This window comes from Rhinolophus ferrumequinum, chromosome 2, assembly GCF_004115265.2.
Source record: "Rhinolophus ferrumequinum isolate MPI-CBG mRhiFer1 chromosome 2, mRhiFer1_v1.p, whole genome shotgun sequence".
In the NCBI taxonomy this organism is placed as follows: domain Eukaryota; kingdom Metazoa; phylum Chordata; class Mammalia; order Chiroptera; family Rhinolophidae; genus Rhinolophus; species Rhinolophus ferrumequinum.
Window position 1 is genome coordinate 104,820,825 of NC_046285.1, and position 24,751 is coordinate 104,845,575.

The window sequence follows — 24,751 nt, forward strand, 5'->3', positions numbered from 1 at the left end:
GTTTGGCCTGTATTATATGTGATGTGATCAAACAATAGGGTGAATGTTTAAATTAAAAAAAAATTATTACAGTAAAAGACATATTGCCATTAATCCCGCTCAGAATTTTCTCCCTTGCCTCAAACACACTTATCCCATTGTTCTTGCCACTTTCTGAAGCAGCTCTGGAAGTCTTCTTTTGTGAGTGTCTTCAGTTGTGTTGTCATGGCTGCCTCAATGTCCTGAATCATTTTGACTTTGGGAAGAGCCAGAAGTCACATGTTCCCAGATCCAGTGAATAAAGCGGAGGAGGACACACCGTGATGTTTGTATTTGATAGAAATGGACATATACCAGAGGCGATGTGTGACACGGAGCATTGTCATGATGGAGGATGATTTACAGCACACTTTAAAACACACCTTCTGTCAACCATAGCTCACACATGACTGACTTTTGAACTGAACAAGCACACAGAAGTGGGCTCCTGAATCCTGAAACCTTCTTATCTTTGCTTTACTCAGGAAAGCACTATGGCTGTTTTGATCCACCTTCAGTAAACCCAAAAATAAAGTTCTGGATATCCTCTCTCTTATCCAGTAAGAACCATCTGGCAAGATCTCTTTAAAATGTGATTCTCTCGTCAGCCACTAGGGGCAGTTAGCAGGCACAGATGAAAACAGGATGAAATGATTGAGCTGGAACTGCTCCTGCTGTGACTTTCCACAGCAATCAGAAAGTCCTTGACAAACCTGCAGCTCTTTTCATGTCTCTGGTGCCTCCTGAGAACAGTGAGAATGTTATCATGGGATATTATGAGGGGACCTAAATCGTTTCCTAAGGAATTTGTGATCGGGTTTCCAGGACTCTTCTGAAGTTCCATCATTCATTAACTGAAGGATTCTGTATTCCATAATTATATTCACACACGTGATAGATGTGGGCATCCAGAGAATGAGAGACATAGAAAGCCCACAATAGCAGGTACATAGTCCTTGCCAGCAAAGACCTATTGGTTCATTCCACCTCCTGAAGGCAATGACAGACAAACTTCACAAAGTGTTGTTTTGAAGAACAAGTTACTTTCTTAGGGACTAAATAGTTACAAAATCTGTCATACTCTACTCCTTAGAGTAGGAGGTAGGATTAGGGTAGGAGAAGATGACACAAACAAGTTGTCACTCTCTTTGGGCAGGGTGGCTAATAAATCTTTTTGCAGGATGAGCCAACAATTTCAGGAAACAAAAGGTTCTCACTTCTGATGCTAGTCATAAAAAAATCAATACCCAGTGATTGACCTTAAACATGTTTTATTCTGCCTAAAATTAATTATTGATAGACATTTCTCAAATATGGTTAAGATAGTGCTGTATAATTCTAATGACATTTTACAAAGAATGAATGGGACAATTGAATAGTCATATCAAAAAGAAATTTGTACCTCAGCTCAGACCACCTACAAAAATTAACTCAAAATGGATCATAGATCTAAATATCAGAGCTAAAACTACAAAACTTTTAGAAGAAAAGATTGGAAAAAAATCTTCGTGATCTTGGATTTGACAGAGTTCTTAGACACAAAACAAAAAACGTAAGTGTCAAAAAAAATCAATATATTAAACTTCATCAAAATTAAAATACTTTAACCTTTCAAAGACACCATTAAGAAAGGAAAAATAAAATAAGCAACATACTGGGAATATCTATTTGCAAATGATATTTCTGATAAGGACTTACACCTGAAAATATAAAGAATCCTTACAATTCTATAATAAAAAGAAATAATCAAATCAAAAGTGGGCAAAAGATTTGAATAGATATATCACCAAAGAAGATACACAGATGACTAATAAGCACATAGAAAAATGCTCAGCATCACGGGTCACTAGAGTGATGCAAATTATAACCAGAATGAGATACTACTTCAGACCCGCTAGGTTGGCTGTATTAAAAACACAGTAACAAGTGCTTGCAAAGATGTGGAAAAGAGACTGGTTGGTGGGCATATAAAATGGGCATACATTGTTGGTGGGCATATAAAATGGTGCAGACCCTTTGGAAAACAGTTTGGCAATTTCTTAAAATGTTAAACTTCAACTTATCATAAGGCCTAAAAGTTCCACTCCTATCCATCTACCCTAGACAAATGAAAACCTATGTTTCCTCAAAGACTTGTACTCAAATGTCCAGAGCAGGCTTATTCATAATAGTCAAAAAAGTGGAAACAATCTAAATGTCCATCATTTAATGAATCGATTAACAAAATGTGTGTGTGTGTGTGTGTGTGTGTGTGTGTGTGTGTATAGATAGATATAGGTAGACATATAGATAGATGTCTATCTATCTACCATGTTTCCCCAAAAATAAGACCTAGTCGGACCATCAGCTGATGCGTCTTTTGGAGCAAAAATTAATATAAAACCTGGTATTATATTATATATTATATTATATTATAGACCTGGTCTTATATTAAAATAAGACCGGGTCTTATATTAATTTTGGTCCAAAAGACACATTAGAGCTTATGATCCGGTTAGGTCTTATTTTCGGGGAAACATGGTATCTAGATCTAACATGGTATCTATCTATATATATATGAGAGAGAGAAAGAGAGAGAGAGAGAGAGAGAGAGAGAGAGAGAGAGCACATAGAGTATATACAGTATGTATACAGAGGGTGCCAAAAATGTATACATATTTGAAGAAAGGAAAAACTGTATTAAAAATGTAATACTCAATATATACTGATAACAAAAGATCTTTTGTTATGTGTATACATCAAGTCATGTGTATACATTTTTTGGCACCCCCCCATATAAATAATGTGTACATATAGTATATATATTTATGTATATATATATATATATATATACTATATATGTATGTATATATATAGCATGTGTGATGTACACACGTACACACAATGGAATACTATTTACCAATAAAAAAGAGTAATTACTGGTACATGTTAACAACATGAACGAATTTCAAAAGATTATGCTAAATAAAGAAGCCTCATATGAAGCCTCATATTACATGATTCAACTTACATAAAATATGCAGAAAATGCAAATCTAGAGAGATAGACAGTAGATTAGTGTTTGACTGGAGTTGGGATGAAAATTTGAATTGACTGCAAATGAACAGCAGGGATGTTTTTGGATGATGGAATTGTTCTAAAATTGAATTATAGTGATGATTGCACAACTCTATATTTTACTGAAATCATTGAGTTGCACACTTAAAATGGGCAAAGTTTATAGTTCGTAATTAAATCTCAATAAAGCTGTTTTACAAAAAAAGGAATGGAGACTTCTTTTACATTTTAAATACACTATTTAAGCAATGTTTGGGACAAGCTCTCATGGGAATATTTGGTCATATATAGAAATAGTATAACCAAACAGCACTGTATTTATATTCAAATGTTTTACCTACGTTTAAAAAATGTAGCACTTATTTTCAAATGTTTTACCTACATTTAAAAAAAGTTTTTATCATAAAAATTTGCAAACTCCACAAAAGTAGACAAAAAAATATAATGCATCCAATATATCCATCACCCAGACTTAATAGGCATTAACATTTTTTGATCCTTCATCTATTTCCCTATCGTCTTTGGTTTTGGTGCTAACATACTTGAGTCGAATCATAGAACCAATGTTATATTACTAGTATGCTTCTCTATGAAACATAGTAAGTTTCCTTATATAACCCCAATGCCAATCTCACACAATAGTAATAATAATCTCTTGATATCATCTATTATCTACTTCATATTAATTTTTTACTGGTGAGCTAAAACAAGGCCTATTATACTATTATTATTTACAATTCAGCTAATTAAATCAGGATTGTTCTGCAGTTGACATTTTGTTCCTGTCTCATGAGTCTCTTTAATCCAAAACAGATCCTCCTTTTTTTTTCCTCTCATGTCTTTGACTGTTGAAGAAACCAGGAGAGTTGTCTTATAGGAAATCGCACATTGTGATTTTGTTTCTTCAGTGTCATTTAACTTGTTCCTCTATTGCCATTTTTCTTATAAACTGAAATTAAGTTCTAATGGACCAGTTAGATCAGGTCTGACCTTTTTTCTTTCTCTTTGCATCCAGAAAATGTGTGGCTTTCCCACACTTAGTGTTGTTCAATTGATCAGCAAGTTCATGTGATACTGTTTGTCTTAATTAGTTACTTTATTAAGGGTTGAAAATGGCAATATTCTATTTTTCTTCTTTCCTTCACATTTAGTAGATGTAAATATTCTATATGTAAGAACTTAGCTTCCTGAACTAGAGTTATTTGGATATCTTGAAATACAGCAGCTGTAGGAAAGACAGGAAGAATTTTTAGTTGGTGCCCTAGTTACTGCTATGTATATCAATGAGACTCTTACTATTGCTTTTGTTAATATTAAATGTATATGTAAATATTAGGTTGGTGCAAAAGTAATTATGGTTTAAAAGCTTAAAAATAATTGCAAAAAACACAATCTCTTTTGCACCAACTTAATATATACTGTATGTACATATATATACATAGGTTTATATGTGTGTATACATACTGTGTTTCCCCAAAAATAAGACCTAGCCAGACAATCAGTTCTATTGCGTCTTTTGGGGCAAAAATTAATACAAGACCCGGTCTTATTTTACTATAATATAAGACCGGGTCTTATATAATATAATATAATATAATATAATATAATATAATATAATATAATACAATACAATACAATACAATACAATACTGGGTGTTATATTAATTTTTGCTTCAAAAGACACATTAGAGCTGATTGTCTGGCTAGGTCTTATTTTTGGGGAAACAGGGTATATACATAAAAGAAAATTATATATACAAAAAATATATATATATAAATATATAAAAAATATATATACATATAAACATATATATACATAAAAAACATATATATATATAAACATAATGAGCTCAAGAGTTTTAAAAATATGTATATATCACTCAAATGCAATCTTTTCTTTTTTTAATACAAGTCCACAGAATCAGATTGGCAAACCTATGGAATTTCACTAACCATTGTCATCCCAATACATGTAATTTAAAAAAGGCACAGGCCATAAGTGCCAACGCTTAGCAACCGAGAGACTTAAAACTTCATGGAACGTGAATGATATTGCAATCATTGTTTTTGATACTCAATGCATCACACTTTTGACCAATGAGAATCCTTTCAGAAGTTGGCTCCTGTATCATTTTGAGGAGAGTCCGTGAATGTTTCAGGCTCATCTGATACACTTCCTGTTCCATACCTATAATCCACCTTTCTTTCAAGGAGCCATGGTCCCTTTAAGTGAGGAATGATATTTAAAGGTGACTGTCATCTAGGTGTTAGAGTTACTTGTTGCTATTGGTTTCCCATTGCTTCTGGGTCTTTTCAGTGGAAAATCCTTGGAAATACATATTCAAAAAATAAAAATAAATAACAAAAAACAAGTATGTACTGGTAGTTTGAATTGGAGTTTGACATTTCAAGGATTGTACTTTAATGTTTTGATTTTAAGCATTTCTCTTACACTGAAAGTCTTGGTCCCTGAAAATATATACATATATATATATATATATATATATATATATGTATATATATATATATATACATATATATATATATGTATATATAAACATAATTATTTCCCCTCTCTTGTTGATTTCCCACTATAAATATAAATAAATAAAGTTTTCAAAAATAATACTAACAATATTTTTATAAATAAATATTTTTAAAGAAGTAATTTTAATAATATTTTTTAAAATAAGGCATCGAAATGAATGTTAAGAATTTTTTAAAGCTGTGTTTGCCTTCAGAATATATTTGTCAAATGGAAAGACATTATATGTTTATGGATTGGAAGAATCAACATAGTTAAAATGGCCATATTACCCAAAACAGTATACTTATTTAATGCAATCCCCATCAAAATGTCAGTGGCATTTTTTAAAGAAACAGAACAAAAAATCATCAGATTTGTATGGAACCACAAAAGACCCTGAATAGCTAAAGCAATTCTAAGCAAAAAGAACAATCCTGGAGGAATCACACTCCCTGACTTCAGCTAGTACTACAGAGCAACAATAATCAAAACAGTATGTGCATATTGGCAGGAAAACAGACACATAGACCAATGGAATAGAATTGAAAACCCAGAAATAAAACCACATAAATATGGACAGATACTTTTCAACAAATGAGCCAAAAACATACAATGGAGAAAAAACAGCCTCTTCAATAAATGGTGCTGGGAGGATTGGAAAGCCACATGCAAAAGAATGAAACTAGATTGCTATCTGTCACCAACTCAAAATGGATCAAATACTTATATATAAGACCTGACACAATAAACTGCATAGAAGAAAACATAGGTACTAAACTTACGGACCTTGGGTTCAAAGAGCATTTTACGAATTTGACTTCAAAGGCAAAGGAAGTAGAAGCTAGAATAAACGAATGAGACTATATCAAACCAAAAATCTTGTGCACAGCAAAAGAAACCCTTGACAGCAAAGAAACCAAAATAAAGAGGCAACCAACTGAATGGGAGGAGATTTGTGCAAACAATGCCTCCATTAAGGGGTTAATATCCAAAATATATAAGGAACTCATACAAATCAACAACAAAAAAACAATCCATTTTTTAAAAATGGACAGAGGACCTGAAGAGACATTTCTCCAAAGAGGACATGTAAATGGCAAATAGACATATGAAAAAATGCTCAACATCACTAATCATCAGAGAAATGCAAACAAAAACCACAATGAGATATCACCTCACCCCAGTTAGAATGGCTGTCATCAACAAGACAAATAGTAACAAGTGTTGGAGAGGCTGTGGAGAAAAAGGAACCCTCATACACTGTTGGAGGGAATGCAGACTGGTGCAGCCGCTATGGAAGGCAGTGTGGAGGTTCCTCAAAAAATTAAGAATAGAATTACCATATGACCCAGCAATCCCTCTCCTGGGTATCTACTGAAAAAATCTGAAAACATTTATCCATTAAGATATATGTGCTTCGGTGTTCACTGCAGCTTTATTTACAGTGTCCAAGACATGGAAACAACCAAAGTGTCCTTTGATAGATAATTGGATAAAGAAGATTTGGTGTATGCACACAATGAAATACTATTCTGTCATAAGATAAATCAGTGCCATTTGTGACAACATGGATGGATCTTGAGATTATAATGCTAAACGAAATAATTCAGACAGAAAAAGTAGAGAACCATATGATTTCACTGATATGTGGTATGTAAAACTGAAAACAACAAAGGAACAAGACAAACAATTGAAGAAACAAAAACTCATAGACATGGACAATAGTTTGTGGTTACCGGAGGGTAAGGGGAGGCGGGGGAGGTAGATGACGGTAAAAGGGATCAAATATATGGTGACGGAAGGAGAACTGACTCTGAGTGATGAACACACAATGTGATATATGGCTGATGTATTACAGAATTGAACACCTGAAATCTATGTAACTTTACTAACCACTGTCACCCCAATAAACTTAAATTAAAAAAAAAAGAATATATTTGTCATATATATATAATCAAAATTATATGTTAAAGTTACTTAAAATAATAATTTTCTAAGGTTGGTTATCTCAACAACTTGATATGCATTTGAATTCATTTGCTTCAGTGTATTTTCCATTTTTAGCATTAATTTTTTAATTTAGTATTTCAAAATATAAATCATATACATGAAACTATGTAACAAGATATATTCAAGTAAGTCTTATTTAAATCCATGTCCCCTCTACTTTTTCCCCTAGAGGCAAACAATTTTATTAGCTTTTAGTTTACCCTTCCAATATTGCTTTTCACAATTATAAGTAGGTCCACACAAATATTCTTCTATGGTTCTCATATAAAACACAGTATACTTTATATACTTCCCTGCACCTTGCTTTTTTCACTTAACAATACATCCTGGAGATTACTCCACTTCAATAATAGAGGCTATCAACATTCCTTTTTGTGCCTGTATATTACTCCATTCAGTGTCTGCACCAGAATTCATATAATTATCCCCTACTGATGGATATTGGGGTTGCTTCCAAGGTTTTGCTAGTATAAGAAATTCTTTGATTAGTAATTCTGTGCATAAAGCATTCTTTTGCTCCTCTATCATTGGGGAAGTGTCCTAGATTACTTGCTCATAGAATAAATTTACATGAAATTTTACCAAATATTGATAAATTATCCAGCATGGGGGTGTGTATCATTTTGAAACACCCAGAAAGGCTAATCAAGAAGGGGAGGAGGAGGTGAGAGGACAAAAAAATCACTGAAGCTAGGAATGCAAAAAGGATGTTACTACAGCCCTAGTAATGTGAGATCATCTTAACCAATCTTAAAACCTGGTGACATGAAGCTCAGCATTAGTTCCTGGAAGACAGTTCCATTTCCAGTTTTCCCTTATTCTTAGGGTATAGTCCTTTGACATTTCAACCCAAAGCATGGGGCGCTTATCATGCTCTACTTTGATGAGACCTACACTAAAAGTTTTACCCCCCTGACCCTACTAAGCTTTCAAAAGAGTGCCTCACTGTCTCAGAATGTAATCGGTCTCCCTTAGAATTGCCCCTACAGAAAAAGCAGCCCTCCATGTCAGACTCACTTCCTGCCACAATTTTCTTCCGGATTTTGACCCTGTAGTTTTTGACATTAGCTCCTAACAACTTCAAGCAGATATTTTTTACACATTTAAACAAACTTTCTCGTCCTTGGTGTGGGAAAGAGGGGGAGATTGGCTCAAATGACCTAGTCCTACTATAGAAATCACCACAATTTTTTTTTTTTAAATTAGGCCACTTTGCTTTATCGATTTTTAAAAGGAGAAAATGTGTTTCTTATTACTTTTACTGTTCTTTCTCTTTTCTATGTATTAATCTCTTGACATTTCCTCCTTATAAATAACTTGAATGTATTCCCTGGGTGCTCAAATGATTTTTTCTTAATATTTACAGTTTATAAGTTTTATTCAGAATAAGTTGCATGACTATCCTGGATCTATTTTCTCAGTGTATCCATTCAATATGTAGTAATTATGTATTCTTCAATTACAGCAAATGTTCTCAAATTATTGTCTTAAATACATATTCTGATTTATTGTTTGGTTTTCTTCATAAGACGCTCTAATTATACATGTGTTTTATCATTATCTTTGCATGTCATGTATATATTTTCCCACTAGTCCTTTTTATCTCTAGTTATTTAATTTTCTGCCCATGTTTACTTACTTGTTTTTATTTCATACATTATACTTTCTGTTGTGTCTATTCTCTGATGTGTTCCTTCTAATTTAATTGGAATTTTACAACTTTTCATTTTTTTCTAATTCTTTCCCAAATCATGCCATTTTGTGTTTCACAGGTTCATGTTGTTTAGCCATTTTAAACATGAACCCCTTTATTTCTGACTTATGCTTCCCTTTCAAAGTGTTTAATTATTTTCAAATAATAAATTATAGTTTTCATATGATTTGTGTACAATTTTTAAAACTTACTTTTAATTGTCACAACATTATTTGATTCATTTTCATCTTTCTTTGTGTAATAAAGTTGTGGGAGGTTAAATCTTTTTTCTTTTTGTTCCATTAAAATGAGATTGGATTCTTAGTTAAATTAGAAGAAGCTTCTTGCATGAGAGGATGACATAAGTAAGCTTTTCTAGCATTCTCCCTTGCTATCACCACAAAAGAACTCAAAATTGACCGCAGTTCTCAGAGTTATACTTGCTTTGGGGTGGTTTCTACCTTCGTTCATGTGTTCCTAAATCACTACATTACTTGTTTTCTAAGGTAGTACTCTCACCTTTTCATGCCATATTTTTCTTTTATAACATAAGATCGAATTTCTCTAGGGTCCCCACACTACCGAGCCTTCTCTCTCTGTTAGTCTTAGTATTCTACTCTGGCTTAATTTGATTTCTAAACCCAGCAGTTTCCTTCAGGGTGAGCATCTGTTCTTCTGAGAGGGTATTTGCTGAAACCTCTGATGTCCTTGAGGACTTAGACAATCACTGAACGGTGTGGTCATTATTGATTACTCTATGGCCTGTTGCACTCACCTTCAGCTCAGAGCTCCTGCACATCTAACTGTTGTGAATATTCTTAGATATGTTTTCCCAGGTTCAACTCAAAGGACTGCCTTCCACTTTGGGAGATGAGCATTTATTGATGATTTTGCAGTTCTGTGACTACATAGTAGTCCCAATAGGTCTTTTCACCATCTACTGCTTCTGGGCCACTGCTGCTATTCCTATGCTGGTCCTATTGTCAGCTTGTCCATTCCTACCATATACAAGAGTTTCTGGGGATTCCCCATCACCTACTTTTGTTGAAAATGTCATCCATGTGTTTTTTTCTTTTATCATCCTATTTAGTCTGTTCTAATTTTAGGAGGAGTTTGGGATCATTGAAAACTTTGCTACTAACATGCCCACACCATCACCATGTATACAGCACATGTACATTTTTAAATAAATATAAGTCTAATTTAAAATAAAAGTCATTTATCTTGTCCTTCAAAGCATAGAATTTTAGAATAGCAGTTTGCAGTCACTGCCCATGTCTCATCGTTTAGCATTAAGAATTTTCCTTAACAGAAGCAACAAACCATAACTATAACAAGGGCGAAAGTAACAGTTGCCGTGAAAAAGAACAGGTAAGAAAAAATATTTTCAAGTTCAGAGGAGAAATTACTTAATTCTGATATCTTTTTGTGGTGTACCTTGAAAAACAGGTGGGCTTTGGTTATTTTGAGGCTGTGAATGGCAAAGAGGAATCCAAATAGGGCATTATCAGGACAGTCAGTAAGTGTTCAGGTGACAACGGTTTTAATTACCCCTATGTATAACAACTTTCCATCACTTCTCCCACACAAAGCATCACTAAAACAAAATTAAGATATTTTTAGCATGGAACAATTTTATGCTCTAAAGGGCAGGGGTCCGATACTTTGTATTTGATTTTCTAATTCTGAGATGGACTTTCCACACCTTTAGACTGCTCCATGAGGTGCAAATGCATCACTGCATGCTTATTTGTTTGACGGATGAGCCAATAACAAGCCAGTTTTGAAGATTATGCAAAAGGTTGATCTTTTCTCAAAGGATATATCCCATGAAAGAAGGCACAAAACACACATATTTATCAGAGTGGAATCAACTGCTCTCAGATTTCCTTCACTTGGGAATAATCCTGGATGGGGGTGAAAGAGTGTGACTATCCCTTTAACTTTAGATATGGGTAATTTTCCCGACATTGTAGACATGCTGTGTGGAACAAGAGATGTGTTCCATAGAACCTACTCTTCTCCCTCAGCTCTGCTCGGTGGTTGGCATCACAGTGCTGGTTGGCACTGCCAATGACAGATTATACAAAAACATAGGGCAGGGGGGTGTTGTCTTCCAAATAGAAATCATATTGGGCCACAGGGATTTGGAATTCTACACATGTGCAATGACTTCACTTGGAACATCTGTATTTCTGTTGTATTTCATTGTGTTGGTATTGGTTAACAAAAAACAAAAACCAACTAAACAAACAAAGAAGCACCTGACGTTGCTAAACTATTTTGGAAAAAAAGAGAAAAAACCTGAAGGCTTCATTTTAGTCATGGAATCCACACTTTTGGTTGAGCCATCTCAGGACACTGACAAAGGAAGAGCAGAAACAGTGTTGATGAGCATTTACCTGATACAAAAAGTCTGGCACTGTTGCTCTGCCTCGTCTCCCCAGTGTATCTGTGTCGCGTGATACAGCGGTAGTTATACAATCCATCTTCATTCTGTACATCTTTAATATACAAGGCTCCCGTGGATGTGATGAGAAATCTAGATCCTGAAATAGAGGGAAATGATCATTCAGTTAAAGCAGAACCAGAGCAACCCGGTCACATAAACAAAGTTACTGCATGAGTATTTTTCGCCTGAAGAAACTTCATGCAGGGGCTGATCATAGGTGTGTGTGTTACTTTAAAGGTCCAAGCTACTTTCAGTTTTCAACTAGCCTAAACCAGGAGTTTTTCTGTAAGGATGTTATACAATAAATATATACTTAGAAAATGTAATGTCATAAATTAATTTTTTAGGTCTAGGTCATGTATTTATCATATAGCAATAGAGTTGGCATAAAATTGGTACATAACTAATTTAGCAAATTTTCTTTGATCATCTTTTAGAATGTGACAAATTAAGGGACTATTAATTTTCATTTATAAATTTCTACCTCATGTAAGTGTAAACGTTTGCCTCAGTTTGAGGTATTTCAATAAATGCACAAAAATACAGCAATAGAATAGTCCACAAACTTCCCAGGAAAGACTATCTAATTTTCTCACAATAAGAAACACATCACTACATTCTAAGGAAAGATCGATTCCTCTTACATTCAGTGTTTTAGAGTACGCTGCTATTTCTTAATTTCTACTCAAATAACGGACAATAACTATTTTCACCTCAGGGACAAAAACGCCATACTCAGTCCTTCTGACTTCATATCAGTGCAGGGTACAATGTACTCTGTGTGACCTATGATGTCTGCTTATACAACTCAGCTGTACAAAAATGGCCAACATTTAGAGATCGAATATCAGTGTGGCATTAAGAAGGATGAAGATGGTCTTTTCCTTTGAAAATGTAAATATCTACAATTCACTGTTCAATTACAATTTGATAATAAACCAAACAGAGCCAAACGAGTAAACCCCAAAGTGAACTGCTGCACCTACATGGTGGGTGACTCAGTACACATTCTACCCTGTGGGACTCTTTTCTAGGGAATATTTCTGTATGTGTTGCAATGCTTCTTGAAAGAGAATATGATTTTGTCTCTTTGAGTAAAGACTAAAATGCCAAAAAATCACCTTCTTTTATTGTTCGTTTCCCTTAGGCTCATTAGAATTCTCTTTGGTTTATTTGAAAAAGAATTTACCAGGGAACTTGACTTCATTGATAATAGGTCTCAAATATTTATGTTGTGAACACAGTTTCTACAGCCCTTGGTTATTTCTTGTAAGGACTATACTTTATCCATAGATAAGTTGCTCAAATAAAATAAAAACAGCTTATGGTTTCTTATGCACAATGAGAGCAATTTGAAAGGAATTGAAGAGGAAAAAAATCTAAGACAAATATGGATTTACCATAAGCTTTCCAAAAGAACACAAATTAAAAATAGTATCAAATATCTTTAAGTGATAAATTCACTTTTTAAACAATTCCATGTAGTTACTTATTTTAAATATTCTATAAATACACTAATTATTAGAATAACTGGAAAAGCTGACACTGTACATGCTAGATATTTCTGCTTTAAACTCCATCCAAACAAAAGCAACTAAAAATACCTTTTACCACTTGTCATATGTCATCACATACCAAGCATTTCCTACCGGTGTATATTGCGTATAATTGAAGTATTTTTTTCTCTTTCAATATATTTTGCATACTTATATAATGCTTTAATAACCAGTTCCTTTAAAGTACAGAATGACAGACAGCAAAGGGGGGCAAGAAAATATTATGCACGTACTTTCTGTCACCTTTCCAATACGGAGTATTTTCATTAGAATTGACAGGGCACCAGCAGCGGCAAATGTTAAGTGGAAGCATTCTGCATATGCCTCAGACGTGCTGGCAAAAGCATTGGAGAGGGCAGCACTGTACCCACTGACTCCTGACACGCCTCAGTTCTCCAGGCATGTGCCATTTAATCACTCGCTTTGCTCCTAGAATAGCTAACTTTGTTTTTTATGTTACTCACTTAGCATGCTAATTAAGACTCTTCCAAGACACATCATTTCAGAAACACTTGAACCTTGTTTGTCTTAAACGTTTTCTGAGAGAGTCACAGGAAGGGAGAAGATGTTGACTGAATTACTGTACTTAACTTGAAATATCTCTGTCTGGGCCTTCATTTCTCATTGAAACCCATCTCAAAATTGGTCAACATTTTAAAACATAAAATTAGATGACGAATAGAAGCCTTTGATTAGGGGAGGCCCATAAGGGCCCAGAGTCCTAGGGCTCAGTCAGAACTGCTGAGATTCGTGAATTTCTTAGGGGAGCGGGCACAGCAGAGTTATTTTGGCGCCATGGTAACAAGGAATCATCTTAACTACTCCCCAACATGCCACTGTGCCCCACTTCCTTCCTTACGTTACAAGAGGTTTTTGTATAATTTAAAATAGTTTGTTCACTTCCTTAAATGTACTTCCATTAAAATAGGAAAATGTTAAAATATAAAATATCGATATTAATATTGATAATAATAAACTACATACTCTCTATCATCTATCTAACACACACACACACACACACACACACACACACACACCTTTACAATTCAGAACTGTCTGGAAACATATAACTCTGCAAAGCCAAAATTTATAGATAACTGTATTTCCCTTGGAAAACTAGCAGCATTTTAGATGGCAACATTTCTAAAATACAACACATACTTTTTGTCATGTTAAACACTTTACAAGTCAGTCACTTGAACAACAGTGAATGATTTTTGGGTTCAGGGTCATCATTGTGGACACTGATTATTGATCTTTGCTGCTCAGATATTAGAGATATATCTCAGAAATATTTCAACATTCACTGAATGGTCCCCAGGTGTTTAAGTCTCTGGTTCTGTCTTTAAGAGTTTATCTGCTCCGTCTTTCACTACCAAGCTATTAGCTGTTGATAGTCCTGTCAACACGCTCACAATGTGACACATTCAGTGTGCTGAGAGCTAGAAACCAGACTGATCAAAGCTGTTAGAACTTTACGTAAACTAAGAGTAAATGGGTTACAAGTAAATGCTGAAGTGGATCTCCAACGTTAGTTGACATGAGCTTGTATGTTAGGGCCACTAAAATAAACCCAGATTGGTACCAGTTCAGCCAGCCTGGCTAAGCTAGTGGGATATTTCTATCAACAGACCTAAAACTACTGAACAAAACGGGGCCTTTGCACAATTCGGGATGTTGTAGGCACACGCCGGGTAAAAGTTCTATGGCACATCCTTTCTGATGGTGCAGTACCAAGTACTGGAGAACACTCAGAGAGCGACAGCTCCTGGGGTTAAGACAGACCTTAGGCATCCCAGTGAGGGACTGTGGACAGGGGTGCCATACAGACTTTGTCCTCAGACATCCTTCCCGTAGTAGAAAAGGATCTTCACAGAAACTCGGGGACCTCCTCCACAATCATTATCATGTTATTTGGATATTATCTGGCATTTTTGTCAGTATCTGAACATCAGATACATATTTCTAAGTTTGCCGAATTATTCATTCCTCACCCCTCATGTCTTATCTAACAGGTCTGTTTATTTCTTCTTCTAAGATAGATGCTGAGCCTCCTTTTCCACTGGAAGCCCCAGGTGTAAGGGTCTTAACACCCGTTTCCATTCCCTCTCCTCTCAGCCCATTCTCCACTCAACACCCCTGGTCATTTCACACAGCGGATCACTTAGCTCATTTAAACTACCCCCGATCATGGTGGACTACCACCGTGTAGGCTTAGACCACAAGTCCGACACTCACTCCTCCACTCTCTCCCTCGTCCACCATGCCCCGGCCACACGGTCCTTTTAATAGCCCCACCTGGAGGGCTCTGAGCGCAGGTCTCTACCTGGCTGGCTCCACCCTGTCATTTTGGCCTCAGTTCCTAAGTCAACTCTCCAGCAATGTCAGCCCACATTAAGCACATTCATGGTCACTCATGCTCAGAACTCTTGATTTTATCACATGGATGTGCAGTTATCTTGTGTAAGTTGGAGACTTGTTGGACATTTCTCTCCTCCTACTAGAATAGCAGGAACTCAGTGTGCCTTGCTCAACTTTTCTCCTCCATTACACAGAAAAGTGCTTGGCTGTGCTATCCGAAAATATTTGTTAAAGATACAACCAGATGGAACAGTCTGTCATTGTTTGTGTACAAAATGACTCTTCTTAAGTCTGGGGAAAAGGAAAGCACTCTAAAATACCTCTTTTTAGATTTCAACATGAAACTTGCTCATGTATAAAACATAAAAAGACAGTTTCGCCTCTAGGAGTGACTCTAATATATTCTTATGTAAAGATGAGCACATTTTAAGATTTTGGTGTTAATTAGTCTTTCATGATGCTGTCTGTCTTTTTCCTGTGCGGCCAGGCTGTTAGATCTTCAATGGAGACAATATCATTTTCAGGAAGATTTTTAAAAGCGTATTTGATTTTTCACTTAGTCAGAAATATATCTTAGGGGTTTTTTGCTATTGCAATCTGAAGTGAGCTAATAGTAATTAAAAGAACAGATGGTTCTTCTAATAAGATGCCAAATGGTAATGCAACACCATGAAACTTTTATCAGCTGTGCCTGCCACCTCCAATTGACAGCCATACTGTGAAATGAAACTGCGCTTTCTTCTAATCAGTTTTCATAACAGTTTCTAAAAATTAGAGGAACGCAAGATTCAAATCTAAGTTCTAAGTATACAGCATTAGAAATGAGACAAGCCTCTGAATGGGTATTGACATTTTTAGTTTGAAAGTTAAATTAGGATGAACTAAAACAGAAGTGAAATATACGTATATATATATATATATATATATATATATATATATGTATGTATGTATATGTATTTATGTATATATATATACACATATATATGTATAGTATGATAACTTTAAAGTTATCAATTTCTCTTAATTCAGATGTAACTTGGAATGGAATCTAACTCCCTGGTTCTGAGGCGTGTCTATTCTGTGATGTGACATGTCCGGCTCAAGCTATGATTAGATGCAGCCATGAAGAAACTACAGATACTCTTGAGCAACTGAGTGGCCTGATAAAAATGGCTGTTTAAAGAAAATTATGTTGAAGGTTGTATATGAGAGAGACAGGAGTAAGCCCCTAAGAGAAGGTGTCTAACCTGGTGTTGTAGGTTGAATTTGGTCTCCTCCAAAATTCCTAAATTGTAATAACCCCCAGGACCTCAGAATGTGACCTCCCTTGGAGATGGGGTCACTCACTGCAGATGGAATCACGATGAGGTGATACTGGATAGGGCGGGCCCTGATCCAATGTGGGCTGTCCTTATAAACACCAGACGTTGGGACACAGAGACATCTCGGCATGAACACTACTCCTAACCAGAACCAATTGATACGGGGCTTAGTGTGAGCCACGAGCGCTCCAAAGACTTATGTTTGGGCCCATGTAGTTCTCACAATGACCCCACAAGGCAGGTACTGTTATTAGTCCCATTTTGTACAGATGAGAAGAGTGAGGAACAGAGGGTAAGTGCGTGCCTGTGTGCACACACCTGTACGTATCTCAGCCAGCATGATGCCCTGGCATTCCGGCTGGGAGCTTAGACCCTCACCCCCTACGCTCCCAGACTCTGAGTCAAGGCTGGAGTAAGAGACGGCAAGGCTGGGACCAAGTGCAGGAACAGTGGTGTGGAACAGAGGTGATGTGCACAGAAACATGGGAACTAAAGAACTTGGTTGGGGAGAAGCTCAGTCCAGTGCTGAGTCTGTGGGACCCATGGGACTGAAAGCATTGACACGGCAGGAAAGCTGAGCGAGGGAATCCCTATTTTAGGGAAATCAGGAATTGGGTCACTTAGAGTAATACATGATAAGAGTGAAGCTGGAGGCAGAGTTTTGCGGAACATGCACGGCAAGGAAACTTTTATGGGGATGATGCCCAGCAACCCCTGCGGGGAGGGAAGGAAGAGGGCATGTGAAAGACACAACAACAGAGAAGAGAAACAGCAACGCAGGAGGGTGTGGGATTATGAAAGTAGAAGAGAGAACTTCCAAAAAGGATGGCACAAACATCTCAGCTCTGAGTATTCCTATCAGCAAAACCTACATAGAAACGGAACCTAAATGAGCCTCAGTTTCCTCTTCTGTACAATGGGCAACATGACCTTGAGGATACTGTGATATTAGGTAAGAATGGCCATGTAAGCACCTGCTAGAGAAAGGCACTCGGGGATCGCTGTCATCTGCAATAAAATATCCCACTTGCCAAATCGATAAAGCTATGAAATACCTAGCTATAAGCAGCCAATAATATATGAAATGAACTTAAAGAACACTGCAAATCATTGCCAAAGGATATGGCAGGGGACCTGGATAAATGGGGAGGCATATCAAATTTCAGGATCACACACACAATATTGCAAACAATGTCAATTTTCCACAAATGAAATTAATTAAATGTCAATTGATTTGTGAACATAATTTATTTGGATTTGACTATTAAAATAAGATGTTATTTTCCTCCAGGAGATTAGAAAAAAATGTAAATATTTGATAATGTGTAGTCTTGACAAGGGTGCGGGGACACGAACACCTCCTGGTAGGAGCATAAATTGGTAAAGCCCTTTGCTTTCTGGTGGGCAATCTGCTAGCATATTTCAAATATAAGGACTGAATACATTTTGATCCAACTAGTTGCGTTCAAAGACGTTATCTACGGAAACACACGTGTGCGCACATTGCACACACCAATGTATGCACACAACTGCACTGCAGCATTGTTTTAAAAAAATTAAAAATTGTAAACAAACCTAAATGCCCATCAAGGGGTAAATTCATAAATAAACAAATTAGGGTGCATCCATACTATGCAGCCGTTTGAAAAACAGTAAGGTAAATGTATACATACTCCATGGAAAAATCTTCAAGACATAACATAAAGTAATTACAGAACAATATACAAGGTTATATACAAAAGGCAATGTGCGTATGTGTGTGTGTGTGTGTATGTGTGTGTGTGTGTATAAATTAGTGTATATAAATGAACAGAGAAGAAGGCGTCAGCAGATATCCACCAAAATGTTAACTGTACTTGCTTCTGAAATCATGAATCGATTAGAGGAAGGGAAAGGAGAAGTATGTTTTATTTCATAGTTGCACGGATTTGAATATCTTTAAAAGGCTCGATTAGTGCATTACTTGTGCAGTTGAAATTTATTTTGAAGAAGGTGCCAGTGGGTGGCGAGCATATGGACACAGCAGGTGTAGACCAAACTCATTTGAGCAACATGGCAGAGGGGAATGAGAGAAATCTAGGAAAATATTTATGTGTGGAGTAAATGTGTCAAAAATGGCCTTTCATTTTGCTTGGTTTTCAATCTGATCATATCTCTGCATGCTTAAAAACAGAGTGGAGGGCTTTAGATATTTACCCTGATCTTTGTAATCCTTCCCCTCCAAACACCTAAACCTGAAGTTTAATCCACTATGTAGAGGAGTGATCCCCTGCTTTTCTGGAACTGTTGTGATAACAGAGGACTTTACACCTAACTGCATTCCATCTGGTACTTTGCGTGTGTTCGCCCTGCCTTCCCTGAATGACAGCAACCTCTTCGAGAACAAAGTGACCCCCTATTTGCCTTACTTACCTGCTCTTTCTCTCTCCCTTACAGATCCTGCACTGAGTGCTTGTTTGGATATCATTGACATACGTATTTTGATGTTTTTCCAAAAATAGGCTCAAGAAAATAAGGCATCGTATTGTTGGGGGCCTGTTCTGTTTATGCAAGTATCATCAAGACATCCAAGAATCATGAAGCCCCAACTTGGTCCTTGAACCGCCTGGAAGGAATCACTTGGCCAGAAAGAGTGACATGACCTGTGTACACGGGGCATGAGAAATAAGCTAGCAACGCTGGGCTGGGTTTGATAAGTAAGGAGTAATTTGGCATCTATCTGTTTAAGTTCTCTCAAAGCAATCTTACTTAGACATTTTTCTTATGTAAATAAAATTCTCTCAGTGAAATTCTCCTGCAGTTAAATGAGGCTCAATTAGACACTACTAATTTAAGCGCGCACGCTGCATTCCGACGGAATACCTAATTACCCTATTTAGGCTTTTAATGATCAGATCTTCACTCTTGAGCAGACATTCGAGTCTGTCATTAATCTTTCCTCTAGTTAGATTTCTAGTTATTTTATAGAATAAATCCTTAGAAAGAATAGAACTGGATTTCTAAATGAATTATTTTAAGGATTTTTTAAAAAGAATCCAGGAAGCGTGACTAACTTGAATTGTATTTATATGATGAACAAGATGGTTTTGACCCGACCTCTAGGAGCAAATATTTCAGTTGGGGTGAGAGACAACAGTAAATAGACAAAGAGAACAATCAGGAACTTTGATGAAGTCTCCTAAGGTAATTAAGACACGGATGTTGAATTAGATGAGGAGGAGCTGGTTAGACAGGAGACATGAGAATAAGGGTTTCCGTGGAGGGTGCATTTCAGACGAGGCACAATAGCTGGGAAGAGCAGGGCTGAGAAAAACAAAGAACGGACAGCATGTGCAAAAGTCCTGAGGTGGGAAATACTGAGGTGTGTTCAAGGAACTGGAATAAGATACATTTTACAAATAGACTTGGCAGGACGTAGAATTGGCCTGGATGCTGAAGTGAGGCAAAGAGATGTGGTCAAGGTGACTTAGGTTTGGGGGAGGGGTGCTGGATGGGTGGAGAAGGACGTCTTTCCTGGGAAGGAACAGCCTTGGGGTTTGGCACTGGTTGTCTGTGGGGGACATATTTTGGACTTTGGGGAATTTAAAATAGCCCCTTATAAATTGTAGAAAGGGTAGGAAAAAGAAAATTATTAGGCTGGCTCACTGCATCAGGTTAACTAATAGTATTTGGCAGAGGGGTATCCACATTATTTCCTGTCCCAGGAGCTTTCTGATTTTTGAGGCAAGGGAATGCATAGCTCATGTTGATTGTCTGTTCCCATCATGGGTGTGTGATACTGTACTGATTAAAAAACAACGTGTTCAAAAAGGTAAAGGAAGTGAATGAGGAACAAAGCACTGCCCTGGATCCACGGTGATGCTGTCTTCATCCCGTCTATGTTCTGGACCCAAACGGAACGGAAGACCCTGGGCTTATTTGTGAAACACAGTGAGAAGTAGCCATCATGCTAGTCTGCCTGACGCAGATGACATATGACTGGTTATGGGAAAAAAACTGGAAAAACAGGGACCATTAGGAATGAAAATAGATACTGTGTTGTGGCCACTTAATATTACGGGGCGGTGGATTTTCACACAGTGGGTGGTGACCTGTTAATGGATTGTGGAATCAATTTCATGGACTGTAATTTTATTTTCAAAAAAATAAAATAGAGTAGATAGAATAAATCACATGCATCACAAGTAGTAGAGATAAGTAGTTTATGAAGGCTTTGTTTTAGTTCATATGTGCCTGCATAGGATTGTGTGTGTGTGTGTGTGTGTGTGTGTGCGCGCATGCATGTGTCTAAGTATATATATGTGCACACTGGGTCCCAATATAACATGTATTTTTTTACTATGTATTTCCTACTGTGAGTCAGAGTAAAAATCTGTTTGCCGAGCCCTGCTGTTCTAGCTGTTCTTTTTTGTGACTACGCTCCCCATGTCCAAGCATGGCTAATAATCCTTCTATGTCTGGGATTCTTAAAGTCTTCCCTTTGCGGACTGGCCACAGACTTGGCTGCACTGATAGCAACAGTGGCAGACAAAACAGCTGATTTCTTTTTCAAGCCATATCATTTGATGGTCTGGGATTATGCCTGCTTCCCGATGACACATAATGATGTCTAAGGGAATCACAATGAGTTTAATGAGCCACTCAAACAATATGTGTGCAAGTGTACACGTACAGAAACACCCACGGTAGAAAGCAAGTCAGGTAAATGGCCTGACCCAATGGGATTCGGCAGAGCTTCCAGGTCCCAGGGCCCTCCTCTGTGACCAGAACTCAATTCTCTAAACGGCTTCCCCAGATCTAGCTGATCATGAAATCCGTCGCCTAGCAGTACCTTTTGTAACAAAACACTATTAACACAGTCACGGAGCAATTGCCCGCAATACGCAGACCTAGCAATGAAACTGAAGGTACCCCTGTTACTAAAGGCTAATTCCTAGTTATAGAGAAAGAAAACACATCATAAAACAGAAGTACAAACCAAACAAAGCAGGGCAAAACAGTGCCACTTGGATATACATAAGTGCCACGGTACACAAAAACTGAAAAATAATACACCTATGCTTAATTAGAGTGGGGTGGGAACTACTGTTGGACTACAGGCCGATGAGAGTCTGCAGAGCAAGCATTAGAACACATAGTGAGAATTTTGCCCCTGTAGAAGTCTCCTCATTCCTGATACTTTCAAAGGGGAAACCTTGGAAGGGTGCCTTTATCTACCCACCAGCTATGAGCCTGACTAGCTTAGAGCCTTTGGAAGGCAATTGCACCTGGCCAGCATTGAAAATTATCATTTTGCTTTGTTTGTATTTATATATATATATATATATATATATATACACACACACACACACACACATATGTATATATATACAGATATATATAATATCATATGTAGTAATATATATTTACTATATTTAATATATATATTTACTATATACATACATATGTATGGCTAGTAATACTATTTAAGGTAGCAATGCAATTTTTTAAATAATCATATTGATTTAAGAAAATGAGTTATTTAAAAAACATTTAATAGTGTAGATAGTATTCAGTGATTGCAGAAAGCATAAAGGTGTTTCATGAATGACCAAAATTTGAGGCGCACTATATTCGTGAAGCTTCCAAGAAGAGGTGAGTCACACACGGTTCCTTGAAGAAAGGGATAGAAAGAAAGATGCATAGACTCAGGACAAGGTACCATGCAACATCTCCCTGTGACAATACAGAGAAATCTGGTTGGCAGAAGGCCAGGACAGGCCAAAGGGGGTGACCCAGGGAAGCACAGCACAGGTGCTCGATGGAGGAACTTGGTGAGCTACAGCACTGAAGTCATGAGCAGTAAAAGGGGTTCCAGGAGGTCCCGGGGTGGGTGCCAGGATAGTTGGCAGTGGATGATTTTGAGATCGCGAGGCAAGAGCCCACGAGGAGCAAAGGGTGAATCGTAGCGTTTAAGGAGGGACAATGGGTGAGAGCAGAGCAGGGAAGATGCAAAAGATGTTGCCGAAAGTGGACAGGGAGACGGGTGATTCTCGGGCAAAGCCAGCCAGGCTGCAGGAGGCAAGGCAGAGACAATGCAGGGACGGGCTCCGTTTTGCAGCAAGGGGTCTCTTAGGTGCACACAAGACCAGTCCTTTACGGCCGTTCCAGCCTCATGTGGCTTATTTTCTTCCATCTTATCCTCACTTGTCCTCTCCTCCATCCTCTGCACCTGCTCCTGCCGTTTGTCATTTAATTGATAAAGCACAGAACACCCACGCAGACATAAAATGCTCATCTGTGTACCCATCACTCAGAACTGGCCATTGTTAACACTTTCTGATACGTATTTTAATGTAAGAAAGAAAACTTTACAGGAAAAAGTAAATTCCTCTCTTTACTCCTTCCCAGGTCTTCTCTTTTTCTCCTAAAAGCCACTGTTATCAGGGATTAAGTGTCTATATTCCCAGTTTACAGCTTTTCTTCTGTCACACACACTACATGCATCCATGAACTATATATACATCATGGTACTCTGTGTTTTCTTTATTTCAAGTTTACATAAATAGCTTACCACTTGTGGGAAAACTGGCTTTTTCCACCTAACAATTTGTTTTCTGAAGCCCTCTCCATGTTGCTATAGAGAAATCTAGTCATTTATTTTTAATGGAAATACAGTGCTATATTGTATAACTATGATAACCATGACAACGGGACATGCATTTTTCTGAGACATGCATTTTTCTGATTTTTTCATTGCCGTGTCCCCAGCATTTAGAGACACACACATAGCAGTTGCTCATTAACTCTCTGTCCAATGAATGAATGAGTCCATTCATTCCACTACTGATGGACTTCCAGATGTCAGACTATTACGAGAAAGGTCTCGTCAGACAAACTTAGACAAGATTTCCTCAGCACACATGTGAGAGTCTCACTACTGTGTCCACCTGGCTATGTAAAGACTGGGTGGGCTGAGAGATGCTGGGTGTCGTTTCCTGGATCCTCTGCAGTGCTATGTGACTTCCCAAGGACTGGGGGGGGCACTGTGGGTCACCGCGCTGGCCGAGGTGACTGGTGTTCACAAGACTGCTGGAGATGGGCTCCGCCGGCGTGCTGCTGGTGTGCAATGCCACTTCCCTTCCCCCCAGTCGCAGCCTGTGTAATGCTAATGCTTTGGCTTTCCTTCAAAAGCATAAGATATATTTTAAAAAGTGATAAACCTTTATCAGGAAGAAGAGTTTGTTATCCAAATAATGAAGTGACCCTAGGTATAAAGATGGTAAAGTGATTCCAGCCAGGACAGGGCAGGGGCCCTCTGGGCTGATGGGTCGTTGCCGTCCATATCGGCCCCCTGCACCTCCAAGCAGAGTCCCTTACCACCCAGGGGTCAGCGGGAACAGGAGTTCCAGGTGGATCCAGCCCTTACCTCTACACCACAAGCGCCTCCTGGATAAACGCTAAAGCACATCACTGTGGAATCGCACTGCTCCGGAGTCATAACTGGCCTGCAGATCTTAGCAGGGGCTTTTATTTTGTTTTGTCTTGGGCCACCTCCCAGGCAAATATAAACGAAAGAAAGTCTTTAAAAAGGAATAAACACTTGAATAAAACATTTATTTTTCATTGCAAAGGAACTCTTAATGGGTTTTGTAACCTCCTTGGAAAAATTAAAAGGAAAACAGGATCTGAGGTCTCTTTGCAGCTTTTCAGATTCTGAGACTCAGGCTGAAGGCAACTGCAGAATGTACAAAGCTGTTTCCGAGACTCCCTGTG

The 24,751-nt window shown here is 37.4% G+C and overlaps 1 protein-coding gene across 2 annotated transcripts in view; it reads right to left on the bottom strand.

Moving 5' to 3' along the window:
* Nucleotides 1–24,751, bottom strand: part of DSCAM (DS cell adhesion molecule) — a 640,159-nt gene that overhangs the window by 255,766 nt on the left and 359,642 nt on the right. For both annotated transcript variants that reach the window (XM_033091571.1, XM_033091562.1), the window contains exon 4: nt 11,708–11,854. In XM_033091571.1, coding sequence (XP_032947462.1) covers nt 11,708–11,854 — 147 coding nt within the window. The remainder of the gene's footprint in view (nt 1–11,707; nt 11,855–24,751) is intronic.